Source organism: Alexandromys fortis, unplaced genomic scaffold (genome assembly GCF_014885135.2).
Source record: "Alexandromys fortis isolate MF-2015 unplaced genomic scaffold, M_Fortis_MF-2015_v1.1 scaffold_128, whole genome shotgun sequence".
NCBI lineage: Eukaryota > Metazoa > Chordata > Mammalia > Rodentia > Cricetidae > Alexandromys > Alexandromys fortis.
The window spans coordinates 739,178-760,335 of NW_026068012.1; the positions used below are offsets into that span (position 1 = coordinate 739,178).

General features: G+C 49.6%; 1 protein-coding gene across 7 annotated transcripts in view; it reads right to left on the minus strand.

Moving 5' to 3' along the window:
- Hlcs (holocarboxylase synthetase) overlaps positions 1-21,158 on the minus strand; it is a 172,106-nt gene that overhangs the window by 131,881 nt on the left and 19,067 nt on the right. For 6 of the 7 annotated variants that reach the window (XM_050162030.1, XM_050162027.1, XM_050162028.1 and 3 more), the window contains 3 exons: positions 16,806-16,968; positions 15,526-16,460; positions 10,711-10,893 (listed from right to left, as the gene is read on the minus strand). In XM_050162030.1, coding sequence (XP_050017987.1) covers positions 10,711-10,893; positions 15,526-16,460; positions 16,806-16,857 — 1,170 coding nt within the window. In that variant the 5' untranslated portion in view covers positions 16,858-16,968. The remainder of the gene's footprint in view (positions 1-10,710; positions 10,894-15,525; positions 16,461-16,805; positions 16,969-21,158) is intronic. The other variant, XM_050162025.1, reaches the window with a different exon arrangement.

Here is a 21,158-nt window from a genome sequence, read left to right on the forward strand (position 1 = left end):
ATGTCCAAACACGTTTGTATTTACTAGTTAATTTAAACACTACATGATATACATGTATGTTCAAACACGTTTGTATTTACTAGTTAATTTAAGCACTACATGATATACATGTATGTCCAAACACGTTTGTATTTACTAGTTAATTTAAACACTACATGATATACATGTATGTCCAAACACGCTTTTATTTACTAGTTAATTTTTTATTTCTAAAGAACCAAGAAGACGAGGCTCTCACTTCATCTCTCTCTGATAAGTATCATTCTGAGACACAGAAAAGAAAATCTCCTCAAGTTCTTCTTTTTAATTATTATACCTCTGAATTTTAATTCTCTAAGCTCTCATTTGAACGTAGGAGGCAAGCTGATCTCGCATCTTAAAGTTGGGTGCGCGATGCCGACACTCAGAGCAGCCCTCGCCTGTCCTGACAGGCAGTACGTCCATCTTCACCCACGTCTAGAATTCAAATGTCAGCTTCAGAAATGTGACGGCCCTGTCCTACAGCTTTTCCTCCCTCTACCCTGGCAAACACGCATGCGAGAGAGACCGATAAATATACAACAGCCCTTATGCTGCGAATCCCGTGTGTCACGAGAGATGTGTGGCTTCCCTTTGTGGCAGAGCGCCTCAGATATTCTAACCTGATTGTCTCATCGTTGGGGTCAGGGGGGAAAAAACTGCCTCACGGGGCAGCCTCAACTTCAGCGATCTTATTTTCACTATGGTTTTAGCTAAAGGAGACGTACGTTTAAAATATGGCTGGCATAAGAAATTAAACACCACTAACACACCAATTAAGACAAATCTTCTAAGGGCTGGATTGTTTTCACTTATTAAAGCCTTGTTCCTGGGGTGAGGAAACGGGGTTTAAACTCTAGAGCCGTCTCATGTGGGATACCGCCTCTCACGATCTCAAGATCAGCCCTCACTGAGCTGGTCTTATCTTCCTTGACACATTCAAACTGTATCCCTTTACAGTGTCCTGAAGTGTGTCTAAGGTCTAGGATGGAAGTTCCAACTCTTCTTCCTCTGATTATGTTACTAAACGAAAGCCTGGAAACCTTTTAAGGAAGAAAACTACTTTGAAGAAACTTTCTAGAACGGTGTCCGCCAGCAGGAGCCTGGAGGGTGGTGCCAGCAACCGTCCCACAGCACTGGGCGCCCAGCACACACCGGTCCCAGCAGCAGGACTGAGAAACGCATGAGTGCCCGGCGGACAGGCACAGCCTCACCTTGGCGAGTTCCCTGCTTTCCCAACGAGGCCAGAGAAAGGTACCCAGAGAACACACTGCAGCACCCTGACCCTCTCTGCTCTAACGAGAGCAATGGAGACCGGACCACCACCCAGGCGCAGCTGCAGGGCTGGCCTGACCACTGTGAAATTACTACAATGCCGTCCATGTCCGTCTGGGGCACTTAGCCCCACTCTTGGAGCAGCGTCCCTAAATTACTAGCATGAACAGAAAGAGCACAAGCCCCAGCCCACCCCACCCCCGCGCTAGTGCACACATTTGTCAAGTGGCTATCAAGCCCCAGACCCTCACATTCCTGCACTGACATGGAATGCCTCAGAGCCGAGCCAGGAGAAGCAGGTTTGGAGGCCTTGCTGTTTACCACAGGTGCCCGCTACCGGCCACCGCGTATCCAGGTCTCTCCTCTGCACCTGACCACAGGGCCCTTTGATAGTACCCCTAACCTAGCACCAGTGGCCTGGTTCCCGGGGATGTATTTGTTGGACCTGAGAGACAAATTTACCAGAGACAGCTTCAGTCGGCTTCCCGGGAGGTAAGGCCTTAATCCATACCCGCTCACACATGGCAACGATTAGGGAGCCGGTTGCAGGAGATGGAGAGCATTTGCTCTTGGAGGATTTTTTATTCCAAATGAGCCTGCTTCCCATCCACAGACCTGTGACTGCATAAACGGTGGATATAAATAGTCTAAGGAAGCAGAGCCGCCCTTCCTAGCCACGGCGCAACCCTGAGCAAGCCACTGCAGAGCGGCGGGGAGGCCCCACCACCCCCTCCAGATCCCATGGCAAGAAACACAGCTCAGAGAAAAACCAAAATCACAGCAGAAGTCAGTAATGCCAGAGAGGCACGGGAGCTGCGTGCGCGCCTCCATCTCCCCATGCGTGCATTTTCTCCCCCACCTGGACCCCGCAGGCAGCTTCCGAAGATGCTTGTAAGAACAAGACTCTACACAAAGACAGGTCACCCAGTAGCTAAAAGGCTCCTCACAAAAACAAGCTGCAGAAAGGGGCTGAGGACAACACCCCATGAATTGTGCCTCCTGCATTTCAGTGTCAAAGGAATCACGCCACCTTTACGTGCATATTGTGTTTGATAACGGGAAGTCAGTCAACGTGAACAGAGAGAAAAAAAGAAAATTTTCCAGTGTTGGTGCCGGGGGAAGAAGAAAGGAGAGAAAGAGGCATATGAAAGACCCTGGAAAACATTCGTAGCTGTAAAAGCTTTTAAACATTGGCTTTAATCTGCCAGCTGCTCTGGGCCGTGTGTTCTGTAAAGTAGCCGAGCCGCCACAAGACCTCGGCAGACGCACACATCAGAAGCCATTCGGTGCACCTGGGGACCTGGCTTGCGCTCCAGTTTGGGTCTCCAAGAAAGTAGTTCTTTGACTGCATTTTAGAGTAACGCTTGAAGTTTGTCTCGTATGAAAGATCCGGAACTACTAAGGCAGTAGGGGACGGTTCCAGGTCTAAAGTTCACTGAAATAATGGCAGGCAGAAGTCTTTGCCACTGCTGCTGTTGTTCTTGTTTAATGGAGACTCGGAATCTAAAGAGCAACCACACTCGGCACAGTAAGCTCCAAACACCGAGTGTACAGCCGAGGAGACGGCTTGGTGGGTACGGCGCTGTACGGCACGAGGCCGGTTTGAACCCCAGCACCCACATGAAGGCTGGGTGCAGCGGTGAGCCAGTAACTCTAACACTGGGAGATGGAGCCTGTCAGTGAGCTATAGCTGAAACGTGATCGCTACTGTGGCACACTTTTGTACACCAACGATCGCCAGGTTCAGAGAGACACCCTGTCACTAATAACAACAACAACAGCATTAATGTTACGTAGAGAAGTGACTGAAGAAAGACGTTGCTGTCAGTCTCCGGCCTCCCCGTGTGCCACCCGGGTTAGTGCACCCACACGCGAGCGTGCGCGCGCGCGCGCACACACACACACACGCACGCACACACGCGCACACACTTCATCCTGCCGAATGGGAAATCTTGATGAGATCAGAAGCACATAAGAAGACTCAATTACTGAGGCTGGTAAAATGAATAAAAATTTAAACTAAAAAGAGATGCCACCCACTCCAAAACAAAAAAAAAAGTCTCAATTAACCAAAAAGCATGCCATAAAGATAAGAAAGTATCATTCTCCCAAACCGCCGCAGCACCAGCTGGCCCTCACTAGCTGGGCGAGGAGCACAGTGGGGGAGGGAGGACCATGTGGAATGACTTAGTCTATGTTCGCTCATGAAGCAACGGATCAGAAAAGAAACTTCCACTTCACGATAGCTATGATGAAAACACCAGGCTGAACACCCTGAATGTGGAGTTTGCAAGGACTCTCTGGGCAGAAGGGCCATGCTAGGAGCTGATACATCTACAAATATAAAAACTGTTCTTACCAACAACAGCTAATTGCCAACGATAGCTGGATTCTGAGGACGGAAATCAACTTTCTCGGTACATAATTTCAGGCTGAATCAAAATGAAATACTATAACCCACTTTTGTCTGTAAGCGTGTACTGTGCGTGCCACAACGGCCACGCTATCGACATCATACATACACCGCTGTGACTTCGTCCAGTCACTTTAACAACAAACTCAGTTGTCACTTCTTGTTATGGTTACATCTTGATCCCAAGGGCACAGTAACCAGACACCCCCTCAAAGGAGTCCTGCCAAGAGTCTAGCCAGAGTCTATTTCCCTGGTCGCCTAGACATCACCATCACCACCTCCCAGCCCCAATGCACACCTAAAATCCCAAGATTCTTCATTTTGGTGGTGGTATGTGTGTGTGTGTGTGCGCGCACGTGTGCACACGCTCCTTAGATCTGAGCAGGAAGCTGGCAGCGTCCCTTGCTAGGGGTGAGGGCATTTATCCCCTTCTGCAGCCTCTGGCCACCCAGGGAACATCACTATGGCACACTGGCAGGTGAATGTGCAGGGTGGGAGGTGGGGGGCTGGCTCGGAATCCTGGCTGGCCCTACTCATTCCACAAGAGCCCTGGAGACTGCGGTACCTTCTTCCTTGTTACCCCTGGAGACTGCGGTCCCTTCTTCCTTGTTACCCCTGGAGACTGCGGTCCCTTCTTCCTTGTTACCCCTGGAGACTGCGGTCCCTTCTTCCTTGTTACCCCTGGAGACTGCGGTCCCTTCTTCCTTGTTACCCCTGGAGACTGCGGTACCCTTCTTCCTTGTTACCCCTGGAGACTGCGGTACCTTCTTCCTTGTTACCGTCCCTCAGGCACTGGGCGAAATGGAAATTAAGATGGCTTGGCTTATTTCTGGGAAAGAACCGTGGGTTTGTTGTTGTTGTTGTTGTTGTTACTGTTTGTTTTGTTTTGTACGAAATTACATTTTAATATAAATTAAATATCCACCTTTTCCTACACCTCACAGAAACGGGTCCCTTCTCTAGACAGAGATTTTACTCTCCCACAGTCACACCCCACGGCGACACTGCATTCCTGTCAGCTCCTGTCCTCTGCTGGATGGGAGGCTCACACGGAGGCCACCATGTAATGCTATCCCATAATACACCCTACATCAGCCATGCAGCCCGTCTGCCTGGCCCTTCGCTGGCCCCCTGTATGACTTTATTCATGGAAAACAGCCCAGAGGGTTCTGAACCGCCCCAGCAGGAGCAGGGTACCAGCCCCAGCAAAGCCTTCCACTCCCTTCCACTCCCACGTGTGAAAGCGCCTGAGGCACCCACACCCCAATCCTAAGCCCGGCAGCCTGTGACATTCCACTCACCCTCTAATCGGGGGTTCTCAACCTTCCTAATGCCGCGACAGTTCCCCGCGGTGTGTGACCCCAACCGTAAAATTACTTTCATTGCTACTTCATAACTGTAATTTTGTGACTGTTAGGAATCGTAATGTGAAATCTGTGTTTTCTGATGGTCTTAGGTGACCCCTGTGAAAGGGTCCTTCAACCTCCAAAGGGGTCACACACCCTGCTCTAAATAGTTAAGGGATTAATTATTTAGAGGTTGAGAGCCACTACTCTAAATAGAGAGAGGGTCGAAATTTATCCAAGTGTCAGTGTCTACACAAGACCTAAACACTCGGGTTTTAGGTTCACGTGGGGCACTTCCAAAGGCTGATGACGCACACTACCTTATTATTTTCTTTAGTTTTTAGTAACTTGTTTGGCTCATCATAAAAGTAACAGCAGAGGCAATCTGAAAACTAGAAAGAAAACATTAAAGCATTATTAAAATTACCTGAAGCCTGCCACCAGAATATGTATGTATGTGTCTATATATGTGTGTGTATGTGTACATGTGCACACGTTTGTATAAGTGTATGTGCTCATGTAAGTGTCTATGTGTGTACATGTGTGCGTGTCCATGCACCGTAGTTCCTTCAATCTCATTTCTGTGGACACAGGTATGTGGCATACAGTGTCCGTGGTTTCCACGTGGACTCCGGTGAGGGCTCTGCAGAAGCCCTTCCTTGGCAGACAGAGAGGAAGGCCGGCGAGGCCACTGGAGCCTGCTGTCGGCCGGGCCGGGCTTCTTTCCCTTCACATCACGGGTCCCTGCGGTGGGTTTTAGGAGAGTCAGAGCACACCCCTCATGAACGCCGAAGCCCGCTGTTCTTTAGGCATCTCTGTCTCTCACAGTGACATAGAGCCATGTGGGGGGGTGGGGTGTCATAAATCTTCCATGCTTCTTGCCATCAAGAGCAGCGAGCGTCAGAGCTCCAAACTGAGTAAACACAGCTGCTTCGCAGCAAAGGTATGTAGATAGTTTCTCTATTTATTTTGTTCTTTCACGTGCTGTACTGGAGCAGGACTACTTCTGAATAAATGCTGAATGGACTGTGCTGCTGAAATAATCCCCACAGACCCAAGAGAAAGTGCCACAATAAAAAAAAAACATCAAGCTTGCACAATGTGATATGATAGAGAATAGATGAAATTTCTGAACTTTACAGTCAGAGGGGCCGCAGCGGAGGCAGCCTGGCTCAGCAGCGCCACCATGTGGTAAGAGCAAGGATTCCCAAGAGCAGAGTGCTTTACAGGAAGCAGGAAAGGGGAACTCCACAAACTCTGACTTACAAGGCAGGTGGCAAAGACGGAAACCGCCAAGATCCTCTTCATGTGGCTCAATCCAAGGGGTCAGTGAGACACACTAGGCAGAGAGGCAGGAAGGAGAACGAAACACAACCCCATTCCTAGCCCTCTGGTCTATGTGTCGAGCCAACTGCACAGCGACAGGAGGTTTTAAGATGTCTGAGCCTCAGCACCGAGGTGAGGTCGAGAGGAATCTTCTGCCTGCCCCAGAAAGTGTCTAATTCTATTTTCAAATGTATTTTCCTTATAATTGTTTGGAGAAATTTTGATCTAAGAAAACATAATACTTGATCAATACTAGATCTGACCTCAACTTCTGTGGCTCATTCAGGGTGCTCCAGGGTGCTGAGAAACATCAAGCAATGGAGACACCCCACAATCGCACATGTGTGTTCACTCCCTGGAATTCCCGGCATAAAACAGAACTCTGTCAGAATCAAGCAGCTGGGAGGCAGAAGCGGTCCACAGAGCCGACACCAAGTCGGTCAGGAGGACGGGACCAGGGACTCCGGATGAGAAGGAAGTGTTTCTGGACTATTCTTTCCAGGGTTCTATGCAGTCAAGTCCTCAGTGGAGAGAGGTCTTATATGCCATATACAGAGCAAACATTTGCTTTTGCCTTTTTCAAGAATTTTATCCCCATGGATTCGGAGTGAGTAAATTAATATTTCTCCAGTCAATTAATAGTGAAACATTTCCACTGGCTGCCACGGGACATTTTTAGGAGTCAAATTCAGTGTGTGTGTGTGTGTGTGTGTGTGTGTGTGTGTGTGTGTGCGCGCGCGCGCGCGCGCATGTATGCATGCACTACATCATATGCATGTTTGAGTGTGTGAGAGAACATGCACATGTGCATGCATGTAGAGGCGAGAGGCTGACATCAGAGTCCTCCTCATTTGCTCACCACTTTCATTTCCGAGGCAGGGCCTCTTGCTGAGCCCAGAGCTGGACGATTTGGCTTGTCTGGCTGTCAATTTGCCCACCCGAGGAGGGTCCTGTCTCCACACCCCCACAGGCTCCAATCACAGGCAGACTGCTATACCTCCCCAGGCTTTTATGCAGGCTGGGGGTGCCAATTCCAGACCACCTAGTGCTTATATATCAAGATTGTCCAGGCTGGAGAGATGGCTCAGTGGTTAAAAGCATTGGCTGCTCTCCAGAGGTCCTGAGTTCAATTCCCAGCAACTACATGTTGATTCCCAACCATCTAGAGTGGGGTCTGATGCCCTCTTCTGGCACAAAGTATACATGCAGACAGAACACTCATATACATAGACAGAGAGACAGACAGACAGACAGATAGACAGACAAATAAATAAGTCTGTTAAAAAAAAAGTTTGTCAGCCGGGCGGTGGTGGCGCATGCCTTTAATCCCAGCACTCGGGAGGCAGAGGCAGGCGGATCTCTGTGAGTTTGAGGCCAGCCTGGTCTACAAGAGCTAGTTCCAGGACAGGAACCAAAAAAGCTATGGAGAAACCCTGTCTCGAAAAATTAAAAAAATAAAAAAATTTAAAAAAAGGTTTGTCCACTGTCCAGTCTCCCCAGTTCAAGAACTAAAAAACTAAAACACTGATCTATGTCCTATGTTCCTGTCCTCTGACCTCCCAGGCTGGGGGCCGTGAGCGGTCACACGCTTGATGTCATCTCCAGCTGCGACCCTCAAGGTTCTGGAAATAAGGAGAGACAGCCTAGGAGGCTCAGCCACGTGCCGCTGAGACAGTGACCGCAGCCCACACGGCCCTGGCTTCCCTCCTCCGTGATGTGTGCTCTAAGAAGCTGAAGCTCTGACGACTGCTTTATTTGGTATTTTGATATCATTAGTCAGAGAGAGAAGTTTTGCTGGATGAACTGAACATTAAGTAGCTTGGTTTTGGAATTCTTAAGATAAACCACAAACAGAAGTCATATGACTAAGGCCTAGGGACCCACGTCAGAAACAGTGTAACATATGATTAACGCCTAGGAACACACATCAGATACAGTGTAGCGTATGACTAATGCCTAGGAACACACGTCAGAAACAGTGTAACATATGACTAACGCCTAGGGACACATGTCAGAAACAGTGTAGCATATGACTAATGTATGACTAACAGGTAGGACGCACATCAGAAACAGTGTAACGTATGACTAACGCCTAGGAACACACGTCAGATACAGTGTAACGTATGACTAACCCTAGGGACACACGTCAGAAAAAGTGTAACGTATGACTAACACCTAGGGACACACGTCAGAAACAGTGTAACATATGACTAACTCAGAAACAGAGCAAACTGTAGTGCTTGACTTGGCGGCAGATATCTGTAATCTCAGGCTGCTGAAGCAGAGGGATCATGGCAAGTTTAAGGGTGGCCTCTGCTGCAGAGTGTTCCAAGCCAGTGTGGGCTAGTGAAAACTTGTCTCAGCTGGGCTGTGGTGGTACATGCCTTTAATCCCAGCACTTGGGAGGCAGAGGCAGGCAGATCTCCATGAGTTCAAGGCCAGCCTGGTCTACAAGATCTAGTTCCAGGACAGCCAGGACTGTTGTTACACAAAGAAACCCTGTCTCAAAAAAAAAAATAAATAAACAAATAAATAAAAGCTTATTTTAAGTAAACAAATAAACAAGCTAAAAAATGAGTAATAAAAATGTAATAAAAGAAAGTTTTTTTAAATGAGAAAAATCATCGTGTGTTGGCATCAATTTTTTAGTCAATGCATCACCGTCAGTGTTCTTAGACTGGGTACCAGGAACTTGTTTAGCACATCTATTTTTCAGCCCATTTGATCTCTGAACAACCCAATAATCATTGCATTATTACAACCATTGCATCAAAGTATGACGCTCACACAACTCTCCCAAATATTTTCTCCTCCAGCCCTCACACGATCTCCCAGGGTCTGCATCTACTTCTGTAAGTCGGCACGGAGCAGTTAGTTACACATGCACAGCCCGGCTCTCCTCCACAGACTAAGCTTGCCCTGGGACGGAGGCCAACCAGAAAGCTAGCACCGCCCTTTCTCACAGTGCAGGCGTGAAGGGTGGATTTTGCCCTTTTCAAGTGAGACAGGTGGGTTCGGTGTGTGGCATCCCCTGACCGCCATAGTTTTGCTATGTTGACATCACTAACCCCACAGACTGGCCTGTTACCGGCGACAACAGAAAGCTCCGCAGAATCATGTGTCACAATGAATGAGAAACTGACAGCTTGTCACCATGAAGGGATTAGCGGGAACACACACCTGGAGAACCTGGCAGCCTGCCCAAACCCGGGATCCCTCACAGAACAGCAGGGAGTGCAGGCGTGAGGCGGACTCCCAAACCCATTTCCAGCATTTCCATTTTACTTTTAGACATGAATGACAAACACGAAATCCAAAGCCTCCTTGCCACAAGATAGCCAACATCGGAACACAGAAAACAGAAGCTATGATGTTTCCCATGCAAAGACTTTCTGAGAAAACCCCCTGATCAAAACAGCTGGTTTGATCCCAGATGACTTCAGATTCCAAAAGGGTTGGTTACCCTTCAGCAGACACAGGGAGTCTGGTTCCTGCACTCCTGCCCACAGACACTAAGAGCCAGAGTCTCAGCCATCCAGAGCACAGCATGTGCACACGGCCTGTGCACAGCCTCTGAAGACTTGAAACACCTAGCACATTGCCAGCGCTGGAGAACAGTTGCCACACCGCACCATGTATTGGTCAGGCAATGACAGGAAAAGCAGAGGCAGGATTGGCTTTAGCTGTGTACGTGTATGTATGTGATGTGTATGTGCGGCTGTGTGTACGTGTGTGTGTGTTCAAACAAGTAAAGCTGAGTATGCAGCATGGCACACATGCGGAAGTCGGAGGGCAGCGGGTGCTGTTCTTCACTCTTCCCCTTCCACCTGGTTAGAGACAGGGTCTCTTCCGCTTACACCATGCAGGCCCGGCGGGCTGGCCTGGGAGCTCCCAGAACTTCCCATCTCGGCCTCACATCACACACAGGAGCACACTACAGCATCCGGGTTCACACAGCCTCCTGGGGATTCACACTCAGGTCCTCACCCTTGCCCTTCACACCCTGAGCCACCTCCCTGCCCAGTGCAGGATCTTTGCCTTTTCCAAATATCTAGTCTACAATTGACTTCATCCACAGATACAGAACCACAGGCATGAAGAAGTATCTACGTGATTCTGGCCTGTAAGACAGAGCTCCAGTTACATACACACACACACACGCACGAACTACACGTATGAACGAATAATATTAAAGATACTGGCATACTATTATTGTGGTTTCCAAACCCAAAGTCAACTCGTAAATCAAGGTGAAGATGGTCATGACAGAAGAGCGAAGGGAAGGAGTCGCACTTTGAGGGGAGGCCACCCGAAGGCCGAGCCTGCACTCACCTCAGCGGCCAGCAGCAAGTAGAGCGGAGTTAAGGCAGGAACTTGCCGAACATCACAGCTTAGCCCGAGGGTCGTCAGGATCTCCTTAAGGACTTCGTGCCTCCTCATGTTGCTGGACTTAAGCACGTTGAAGTCCTCTTGGGTTTGCACCATGGAAGCGCTTGGAGGGAGTTCTAGGTACACCTGAGGATGAGACAAACAGGAGGTAAAGTGTGGGCACTTGAGTCAGAGAGGCAGTGTCTGTACGGGGGTTGATGAAGACCTGAACATGGCTCTCCTCCCATCAACCCTGGGCTCGACTATGGGAGAGTGACGTCAAGAAACAAGAACATGAGGACTAGAATGGGACCATCGGGAGAGCGACGTCAAGAAACAAGAACACGAGGGTAAGAATGGGCCCCTTAAAATCACGGCTTCCCAGCTCAAAAGTCACAGTGGACCCCGTCTCTGGGTGGTCACAAATTCTCTCCAGATCATGGCTTTTACCATCAATCCACTGCACATCCTTAGGAAGGTCACTCAACCAGGACTAAAACATCTGGAAGACAATCATGCTGAGAACCCGAGAGGCTGGAAACTTCCGCTCTGCCCTGCAGTCGATGGAGGAGAGAAGGTATTCCTCATTTGGATACTGCCTGCAGGACTTGGGGTGGATAGAGTGGACATCCCAGACAACCGAAAGGCCTTCTTGACCCCCCGCACATGACTGAATTCTAAAACTGGGGTCTTCCTACATGTAGTCCAGGTGTTAAAGCATGAGTTAGGATATTCAGGACTCATCCAAGAGGCCACGCGAAGGTTATGAGTACACAAACATCTCCAACACCTCCCTGGCAGAATGAAGGACCACACTGGACTACAAGCTCCCACGGGAGCGGATTTCAACTGCGTGTCAGAGTCCACTCAGTAATAGCAAGCAGCCGTGCTTAGTTTTACTTTGGTTTTCTCTGCTGATTTCCACCCGGAACACCGGAAGGCTGAAACAGCATAGTGCCACCCCCAGATGCCTTCAGCCATTCAATCCTTGCCTAGGCTGTAACCAAGGCAAACACATTGTCCAACATAGGACAAATGCTGAACTCTGAACCAGTCTGAAGAGGCTGCAGTACAGTGGTCAGTGGACAAGAGATAAGCCTGTCCCCCAGACAGCTCTTGAAGAGGGACCGAGAAGAAAGGGATGCCCACATCCTAATCAAAGGGCCACTTCTTCCGTCTGAGCACACGGCTGCGCTCTGGGTTAACTCTACAGGTGGCACAAATAAAATGAGCAAAAGCTATGTCCCTGTAGGAGTTCAAGAGAGAGAGGGAAGCGTACGGCTGAATGGTGTGGCCTCACCGGATGGTAAAGACACATGGAGCTTGCGCAGTGAAGTGTGCCAAGCTGATCTGCACAAGAGAAAGAGGCACAGGGGAAAGGCTTCCGCCAAGCTGCAATAGGCCCCCAGGCCCAAAGTGGACACCACTAAAGTTGGGGAGATGCTTTTACTTGCTGGACTGTGGAGGACAATGCTCATTCAGCATGCATGAGACCCTGCCCTTGCAGCAGCTATGTGTGGGGGCGGGGGAGGCTATCGTCCTGACACAATCACAGTCATTGGCTGGCGACATGGACATCCTTGGCCTGGCCTCTTTGATGTGGGAGTGTCATATCAATCTGTTGATTTCATTGGCTGAGCAATAAAAGAAACTGCTTGGCTGGCCCTGATAGGTTAGAACATAGATGGGAGGAGGAAACAGAATAGAATTCTGGGCAGAAGAGGAAGTGAGGTCAGACTCTGCTCTGCTCCCGGAGAGACCCAACAGCTCTGCTCTCTGGAGCAGAGACACCAGGATGGACGGAGGCTAGACTCTTCCCGGTAAGCGCACCTTGGGGTGCTTGCACACATCATTAGAAATGGGCTAGTCCAGGTGCAAGAATTAGCCTGTAAGGGTTAGAGTTCATGGGCCAAGCAGTTCTTAAATGAATACAGTTTGTCTGTTGTTATTTTGGGCATAAGCTAGCCAAGCGGCTGGGGTGTTGGGGATGCAGCCCCGCCGCTCCTATTTCAACACCTCTTCAAAGCTAAGGCTTCTCAACTGCACGGAAAGCCACAGGTAAAGATGTTTCTAGCAACAAACGCAGAGGGTGTGGCTGGCGTCCAGTGGCCATGTCCAGGAATGCTGCTAACCGCCTATAGACGACATGACCACACCTCCCCACAAAGACTGACCTGGCCCAAAACTGGCAAGGGGGCCACACTATAAAACTTTCCTCAGCTAAGCTGGGTAAGCAAATGAAATCTTTTCAAATCCATTTTCAAGCTGTATTGGGGCAACATCAAGCCAAAATCCAGAAGCATTTGATGACCAAGTATCAGCCTTAATTCTCGGTTTAACACATTCCCAGCGGATGCAGTCTCCCCAGCACGGCAAGCGCATGGCTTGTTACCGGGAATTCGAAGGCTGGGATGCCCCCGCCCAGCGAGCACTTGCACTCTGACCTTGAAACTCTCTGCCTTCTCTTACTGGGTTACATCATTTCTAGACTTGTCACAGAGATGACGGCTATGGGATTGAGCAGAGAATGAGGAAACTGCGCAGCCTGTAATAATATTTATTGGCTGGTTTCAGCGAGGTGGAGCAGCTAGAGGCTGGGGAGAAAACAGTGAGTGACCCTGCCACACAGGAGACTGGAAGTCATTTAGAACCAAAGATGACACTCTAATCCTCGGACTCTGGTTTGTGGGCCTGCATCATATTGCCCTCTTCCTTCCTACGGCAACAGACTGCAGTATCAGATTTTATGATAGTGTTGGGGTCAGTTTAAACGGTGCAGCAGGCAGATGTGCCATGGAGCTCGGAGAAACGGGCTGCACCGTGCCGAATCAATTTTCCAGTACAGTCTGTGCACAGAAGTGGGGGGGAGAACTCTTCAAAACTGAAATACGGCTTCAGGAAGTGGGGTTTTCAAGCATATTTTTTGAGAGTGCATGGTTGCTATAGTGACTATATTAGCAGACAGAAAGATAAGAGGAACATTTAACTAGCCCATGTGGTCTGCAGCCTCACCGGAAACCTGCTGGCTCTCCATGTGAATGTCCGTCCCAGTGTCCGGATTTCTGCATTTAGAACAATAGGCGTCAGGATAAAGGTAGGAGAGCTGGGGTGAATGCTGGCCGTGTAAGTGTGAAGACCTGCGCCCACAGAACCCACACAAAGCCAGAATCAGCAGCAGGTGTGTGTGATCCCGGCACTCCTACAGAGATGGGAGGTGGAGACAGGACAGTCCCTGGAAGCCTGCGGCCCAGGGAGCCTGCCTGGCACACGCAGGAACGAACAAGGGACTCCGTCAAACAAGGTAGAAAGAAGAACTGTGTCCATAGCTGGCCTTGGCCTCCACCTACCAGCCACAACATGTACAGAGAGCCGACAGACAGACAGACAGACAGACAGACAGACAGACAGACAGAGACACAGGAATATTTGCTGCATCTGCATGAGTATTTGTGTGCCTGTATATAAGTATGTACGTGCAGTGCCTGTGGAAACCAGAAGACGGAAGCTGATCCCCTGGAAGTGGAATCATAGACAGTTGTGAGCCATCATGTAGGTGCTGGGAACCAAAGCCAGGCCCTCTGGAAGAGCAGCCAGTGCGCTTAACTGTTGTTGAGCCATCTCTCCAGCCCTAAGTACTTGGGGTTTAAATGCTAACAAGTCATACGAAAGAACAGAGGCTGTGAAGACCTGTCCAACACCAAACACGGGTGTGACCGAGAGCATTAGGTGATGGGGGTATTCATGAAAGCCCTCAGCTAAGCCTTCCACACACCTGAAGGTGACAGGTGCTGGTCTGAATTCCCCTCTGTGCCTCTGAGCTCCCTGAATTAAACAAGGGCTTGATATCAACCAGGGTGTGCACTGAGGCCAGAAAATAAACTACATTTTAGGAAGAATGGTACCAAGAGTGACAAAAATGACCAAGTGTTCTGGCGAGTCCTTGGCTAACCTGAAGGCTTGGCTCACCTTGCTGCCTTCTGCCTGGCTTGGCTCACCTTGCTGCCTTCTGCCTTGGCTCTTCCATCACAGGCAATTTAGGTGATGGGGGTATTCATGAAAGCCCTCAGCTAAGCCTTCCACACCCCAGAAACTTCTACACACAGCAGAAGCTCAGCCAAGAGGACAACTAAGTACAACTACCCGGTGACACTTGGATTCTTGAGCATGTGTGTGCGGGGGAGTGGTGTGTGTACGTATGTGTGGTGTTTGTGTGTATCTGTAGTGTGGGGGGTGTGGTGTGTGCATATGTGTGGTGTGGGGCATAGGGTGCGTATGTGTGTATGTATGTGTGCTGTGTATGTGTATCTGTAGTGTGGGGGGTGTGGTGTGTGCATATGTGTGGTGTGGGGCATGTGGTATGTGTGTGTGGTGGGGGTGTAGGGAGTGTGGGTGTGGTACGTGTGTACATGTGTGTTTGTGTATGTGCACATGCACAAGAACACATAAGCTTGTATGTGGATGCCACAGGATCATCTCAGCTGCTATTTCTCAGTGCTGTCCACCTTGAGTTTGAGACGGAGCCTCTCACCGGCCTGGAACTGACCAAGGAAGGAACCCCCGTCTCTGCCTCCCCAGCAGCTTGACTATAAGCACACGCCACCACGCCTGGCTCTCTTCACGTGGGTTCTGGGGAATCAAACTCAGGTCCTCAAGCTTGTAAGGCACACACTTTCCGCTGAGCTCTTGTCCCAGCTGCTCCTGGACGTCTTGATGCTGAGCCTTAAAGAGCACATTCTGCCCAAATACACCCTAAAGCACCAGTAGACACCACCCCCATACCTGGCAGAGAACGGCCTCTCCTCCGCGGCTTCCAAAAGGCACGTGAACAATCATCTTGTCCTTGTCTGGGTTCTCTAGGTGGCCCTGCAGTTTGCCCAGACTGAGGCCTTCCTCATAAACACAGCCGCTGCTCAGGACGCTAAGCTGTACCTCACTCCCATCAGCCTTTGAGAAAACCAAGTTCTGGACTGTGTTCTGTAGCATGTCCTTGCTGGCCACCTGAAAGCCACCAAACGTGAAGGAGGAAGACAGGCCCAGCACCTTCCCTCCCTGAGAAAGATAGGCCATGAACTTCTGGTATATGTCTTTGGGGATGGGTTCCCTGGTGGCAACCACCAATAGCAGGCAGTTGTCTGGCCACGGGTCCCTGAGAGCACTGTCTTCCAGCAGATGGTAGAGCGTGTAGCTGTCGGTGTCCACACAGTCGGTCAGGGTAGCCCGCACCTGCTGGAGCCGGCCCAGGGCTTCCTCAGAATTGGAGCCCACATACAGCAGGATATTGGGTGCCTTTCCAGAAAGGTTGACTCTCCTCCCTTCCCGTTCGGGGCAGAGTTCATCTGCAGCATCCTCCGCGCTGCAGCTGTGATCATAGGGAAGATCAGGAATGTTCTCTGCAGACGCAAACCTCACTGATTCAATGGTGCTGTTCTCAAGTTCCAAACACTCGTGGCAACTGGACAGGTGAAGCTGATGGAGCTCAGCGGAGCTCTGCCCGGGGTCACCATCTGCAGCCGGCTCACCTGCAGACGCACAGCCTCTCCTCGGTAGGGAGGAGCCTTCACCGGTAGCCTTCAGGTCACCTTGGCCAGCACACTCCATGACGCCCTGCGCAGGTTCAGCCTCAAGGGAAGGGTCTGGGCCCAGTGGCAGGGCGTGGACCTGCTCAGCAGAGGCCTCGCTGACTTCCTTCAGAGCGGGATCCTTTAAGTGAACTGCTAGAGCATCAATGGGAGAGACTGTTAGTCAGCACTGCTGATCAGAACCCTACAGACCAGCGCGTGCCTCCTCTGGTCCACCCCAATCTGCTGATCAGAACCCTACAGACCAGCGCATGCCTCCTCTGGTCCACCCCAATCTGCTGATCAGAACCCTACAGACCAGCGCGTGCCTCCAGTCTACCCAATCCCCACCTGTATTAGTTGAACACTTCCACAGTGAGAGCAAACCTGTTGGCTAAAACTGAAAGCAAGCGCGGCCCTAAGTCACGGCCTGGGGAAACCACAACAGCCCTCCGAGGAATCCCTGTGACACCCGTGGAAACTTTTTCTCGAGTTACTTACAAACAATCTTCTGGGCTATCAGTCCATGGTCCATCTGGAGCCTCTCCTCCATAAACGCCACCCCGAGCTTGCTGAAGTTGTCCACACTTGCTTTAGCTATGAACTGGTAGGGATCCCCGGGTCGGAAAGCTAACGGCAAGCAGCAGTCCGACCATTTTACAACCTGAGGAAAGAACCGGTGAGGGGGAAAGAGAAGCTGAAACTTTCATCCACAGTGACCAGACATGACACTTTACCCTCAGGCTCCTCGGTACCAGGCTACAGGCAGGCAGACTGCATCCACCAAGCTCCTAGATATCGCCTTGGACCAAGAGCAAAGGTATTTGGGCTCAGGCACCCTAGTTCCGACCTAACAAGAGTGAGTAATTACAAAGCCCTAACCAGAGTGCTACTGGACTTTGCCAGATGTGGTGATACCCTCCCTTCACACGGCCAGCACACCCCTCACACCACCAGCACACCCCTCACACCACCAGCACACCCCTCACACCACCAGCACCTAGAAGGCTACTGTCTGAGGGTCTCAAGTTCAAAGACAACATAAGCCACATACTGAGACCCTTCCTCAAAAAAAAAAAAAACAAAAGGGAAGAGTTAGAAAGATGGCTCAGAGGTTAAGAGCACTGGCTGCTCTTCCAGACATCAATTTCCAACAACCACATGGTGGCTCACAACCATCTATAGTGAGATCTGGTGCCCTCTTCTGGTCTTCCGGCAAACATGCAGGCAGAACACTGTGTACATAACAAATCTTAAAAAAAAAAATCAAAAAGGAGAACTGGGTGGATGGTTCCACAGGTAAGTATAGCTGCTGCTTTTCCAAAGGACCTGGGTTCAATCCCCCTACACCCACATGGTGACACAACCATCTGTAACTCCAGTTCCAGGGAACCTATTCCCTTCCACCATACCCACGTGGTACACAGTCACACATGCATGCAAAACACCCACACGCATAAAATTAGCTGTGAAAAATAATAACAATGAAATAAAAATAAATGGAACTTATAAATAAAATAAAAGTAACCAAAGTCTCAACTGCTTTAGGGTACTAGAGATGAAGCGGACATTCTCCAGACATGAGCAGAACCTGAGAGCACTTTTGTACCAGGCACGGGACAGAAGCCTCCAGAACACCCAGTAACGTACAGGAAACCTGCCCACCAGTTATTTTCCAGTGCAGTCAGGGGCAGCAGCAAATATCTACCCAAAAGCACATCAGATCCGGTGCATTTCAGGATCCCCAACCATCAAATGCACTTCAGAGACAGTGGCAAGGCGGTTGCTGGGAAAGACAGTGTGGACAGTTCACAATCCAACCACTAGAGGGAGAGAGACACATGAGGCTGGGAAACGGCCTTCCAGTTTGGTAATCAAAGAATTTCAGGAAGGAGTGGAAGACACAGTCTCTGAGGATTCCCAGGGGAGAGGAGGATCCCGCTGAGCAGGAAGCCTGGCTGAAAAGTCCAGGAAGCCTGAGTCAGACACAAGCTCCACTCGCCGCCACTCCCTGCCCCCCCCCCCCTGCACCTCTCAATGCCTCTCTGTCCAGTAGGTACAATGATAGCATCAACCATCACCTCAGGTCTGCCGCCGGGGGCTGGAGAGAGTCACCCCAAGGGCACTCCTCGCTTTTCTGAGGACCTGAGTTCAGTTCCTAGTACGTGGGGATACAACCCCTCTTCTAGTCTGAAAACACATATATAAATCAGTAATAAAACCAATCTTTTATAATAATAATAGTTATAAAAAGGAGTAAAGCTTATGCTAAAGTCCCCAGTGCAAGCTGTTTCTATCAACAACCATCAGTGAGTCCTCTACTCCCAAAAATGTCCTCAAGGGTAGACTGTCCTGCAGTTCACAGCCAGAGACACAGAAGTCTGGGTTCCAATTTCTAAGTTGAGGGGATAGCTTTTTAGAATAAATTTCCTCCTGGAAAATCACAAAAAGAATATACTGCCAGAATAACCAGAAATTCAAACACAAAAGAATGAAGACGGATCCCTGCCTCAGACCATTACCCAAGCTGCGCCAAAGACCTCAGCTTAAAACGCAAAAGTATGAATCCTCAGAAGAAAACAGAGGCAAACTGTCAGAACCCAGGATCAAAGGACAGTTTCTCAGACTTGACATTAAAAGTACAGGCAACATAAGAGAAAAAGATAAGGGGCAGGAGAGACGGCTCAGTAGTTAAGAGCACTGGTTGCTGTTCCGGAGGACCCAGGTTCAATTCCCAGACCCACATGGCAGCTCACGACTGTCTGTAACTCCAGTTCCCAGGGATCTGACACGCTCACACCAATGCACATAAAATAAGATAACAATTAATTATTTTTTTAAAAAGATAAATTGGAAGTTCCCAGTGCTTTCTGTACATCAAAGAACACTTTCGAGAAGGCGAAAAGGCAACACACGGAGACAGGAAATATTTGCAAATCACACAACCCCTAAGACCGACAGTGAGAAACGAAATGACTCGCTTTCAAAGTGAACAAAGTGGAATTTGAATCCATTATATCTCATATAATATGCAAATGCACAAAGTGCAAACCAAACCATAGTGGAATATCACCTCTATGCCCACGGGCTGGCTAGCATAAGAACAGGCGAGGACCAGCATTGAAGATGAGAGGAAGCTGTCAATCCAGAGGCAGCAAGAGGGCTCAGCAGGTGAGGGCACTGGTTGCCAAGCCTGGTGACCTGAGTTCAACCCCCAGAACCCACCTGTGGACAGAGAGAACCAACCCCTGCAAGTCATGCTCTGACCTCTGACCTCCACAGCATACCTGTCCACACACACACAGGATACACACACACACACACATGTACATAGAATAAATGTAATAAAAATTTTAAAAAGAAATGGGAATTTGAACACATTGCTGATAGAGATACAACATGGTTTGGCATCTTCAGGAAAGAATTTGAGGGCTCTTCAAGAAGCTAAACACTGAGTTATCACATGACCAAGTAATTCTGCTGGAGTGTGTACCTAGGAGAATTAAAAACAGGGGCCGTGTATGTTAAGTTGGGAGCATAGCCCCCAGTCCCTGGCATCCATCTCAGCCTCCCTGGCCTGGGAGTTGCTTTGCTCTGGACTCCAAATCCCAGCATGCCAGGTCCTGACCCCCCTCCTCACAGGGTATTTAAGTGGGCTCCCAGAGGAGAAACACGTGGTTTTCAGGTCTGCATAGGCTCCCTGCTGTCCTGTTTCCCCACCATGCACTCGGCCACCCGAGAGCACCATACTTAATAAAACGATGGGCATTTTGATTTGGTTTGATTTGGTTTGATTTGACCTAATTGGAGCCGCCTTTCTTATTCTTTTTTCTCAACAGTGTACATACACACCCTGTGCATAAATGCCCACAGTTCTGTACATATCCAAATATCCTGTAATAGAAGACTGTATAAAATGTATATCCACACACTATCCACACATGGACGATTGAGCATCTGTTAGGAAGGAGCAGTACTACCTCCTACTAGCATTTACAACACGATGAATCATGAATCGCTTAACAGACGCTGTCTCGGTCAGGGTTTCTACCGCTGTGACCAAAACCAAGCGGAGGGGGAAGGGTTTGTTTGGCCCACTCCTCCATATCACAGCTCGGGGCAGAAACTGCAGCAGGACAGGAACCTGGAGCCAGGGCTGATGCTGAGGCCGTGGAGGAGTGATGCTTACGGCTTGCTCAACCTGACAGAGCCCAGGACTATCAGCCCAGGGTGGCCCCACCCACTATGGCAGGGACCTCCCCACCAATCACTATTAAGAAGATGCCCCACAGGCTTGTCTGCGGACTGATCTCACGGAGGAATTTTCTCAGTTGAGACTCCTCCTTTCTGGAATAGTCTAGCCAGCATCTAGCAGACATTAAAACTAGCCATGAAAGAGGCCAATAACTAAAGGTCATGTATGATGCTAGCATTGTAGAAAAATGATGGAGGAAGGTCATTGGTTAATTAATAAAGAAACTGCTTGGCCCTGATAGCTTAGAACATAGGTGGGTAGAGTAAATAGAACAGAACGCTGGGAGGAAGAAGAAGTGAGCTCAGACGCCATGTTCCCCTCTCCCGGGCAGATGCGATGAAGCTCTGACCAAGGATGGACGTAGGCTAGAATCTTCCCGGTAAGCGCACCTCGGTGCTATGCACATTAATAGAAATGGGCCAGGCAGTGTTTAAATGAATACAGTTTGTGTGTTGTTATTTCAGGGTATAAGCTAGCCAGGCGGCCAGGAGCCGGGCTGTGGGAAGAGGCCCGCAGCTTTTACTACAGAAAAATCAGCAAATCTGTAGTCAGAACGTAGCTTAGTGATAGGAGTAAATGGGGGGGGGGGCAGCTTCTTT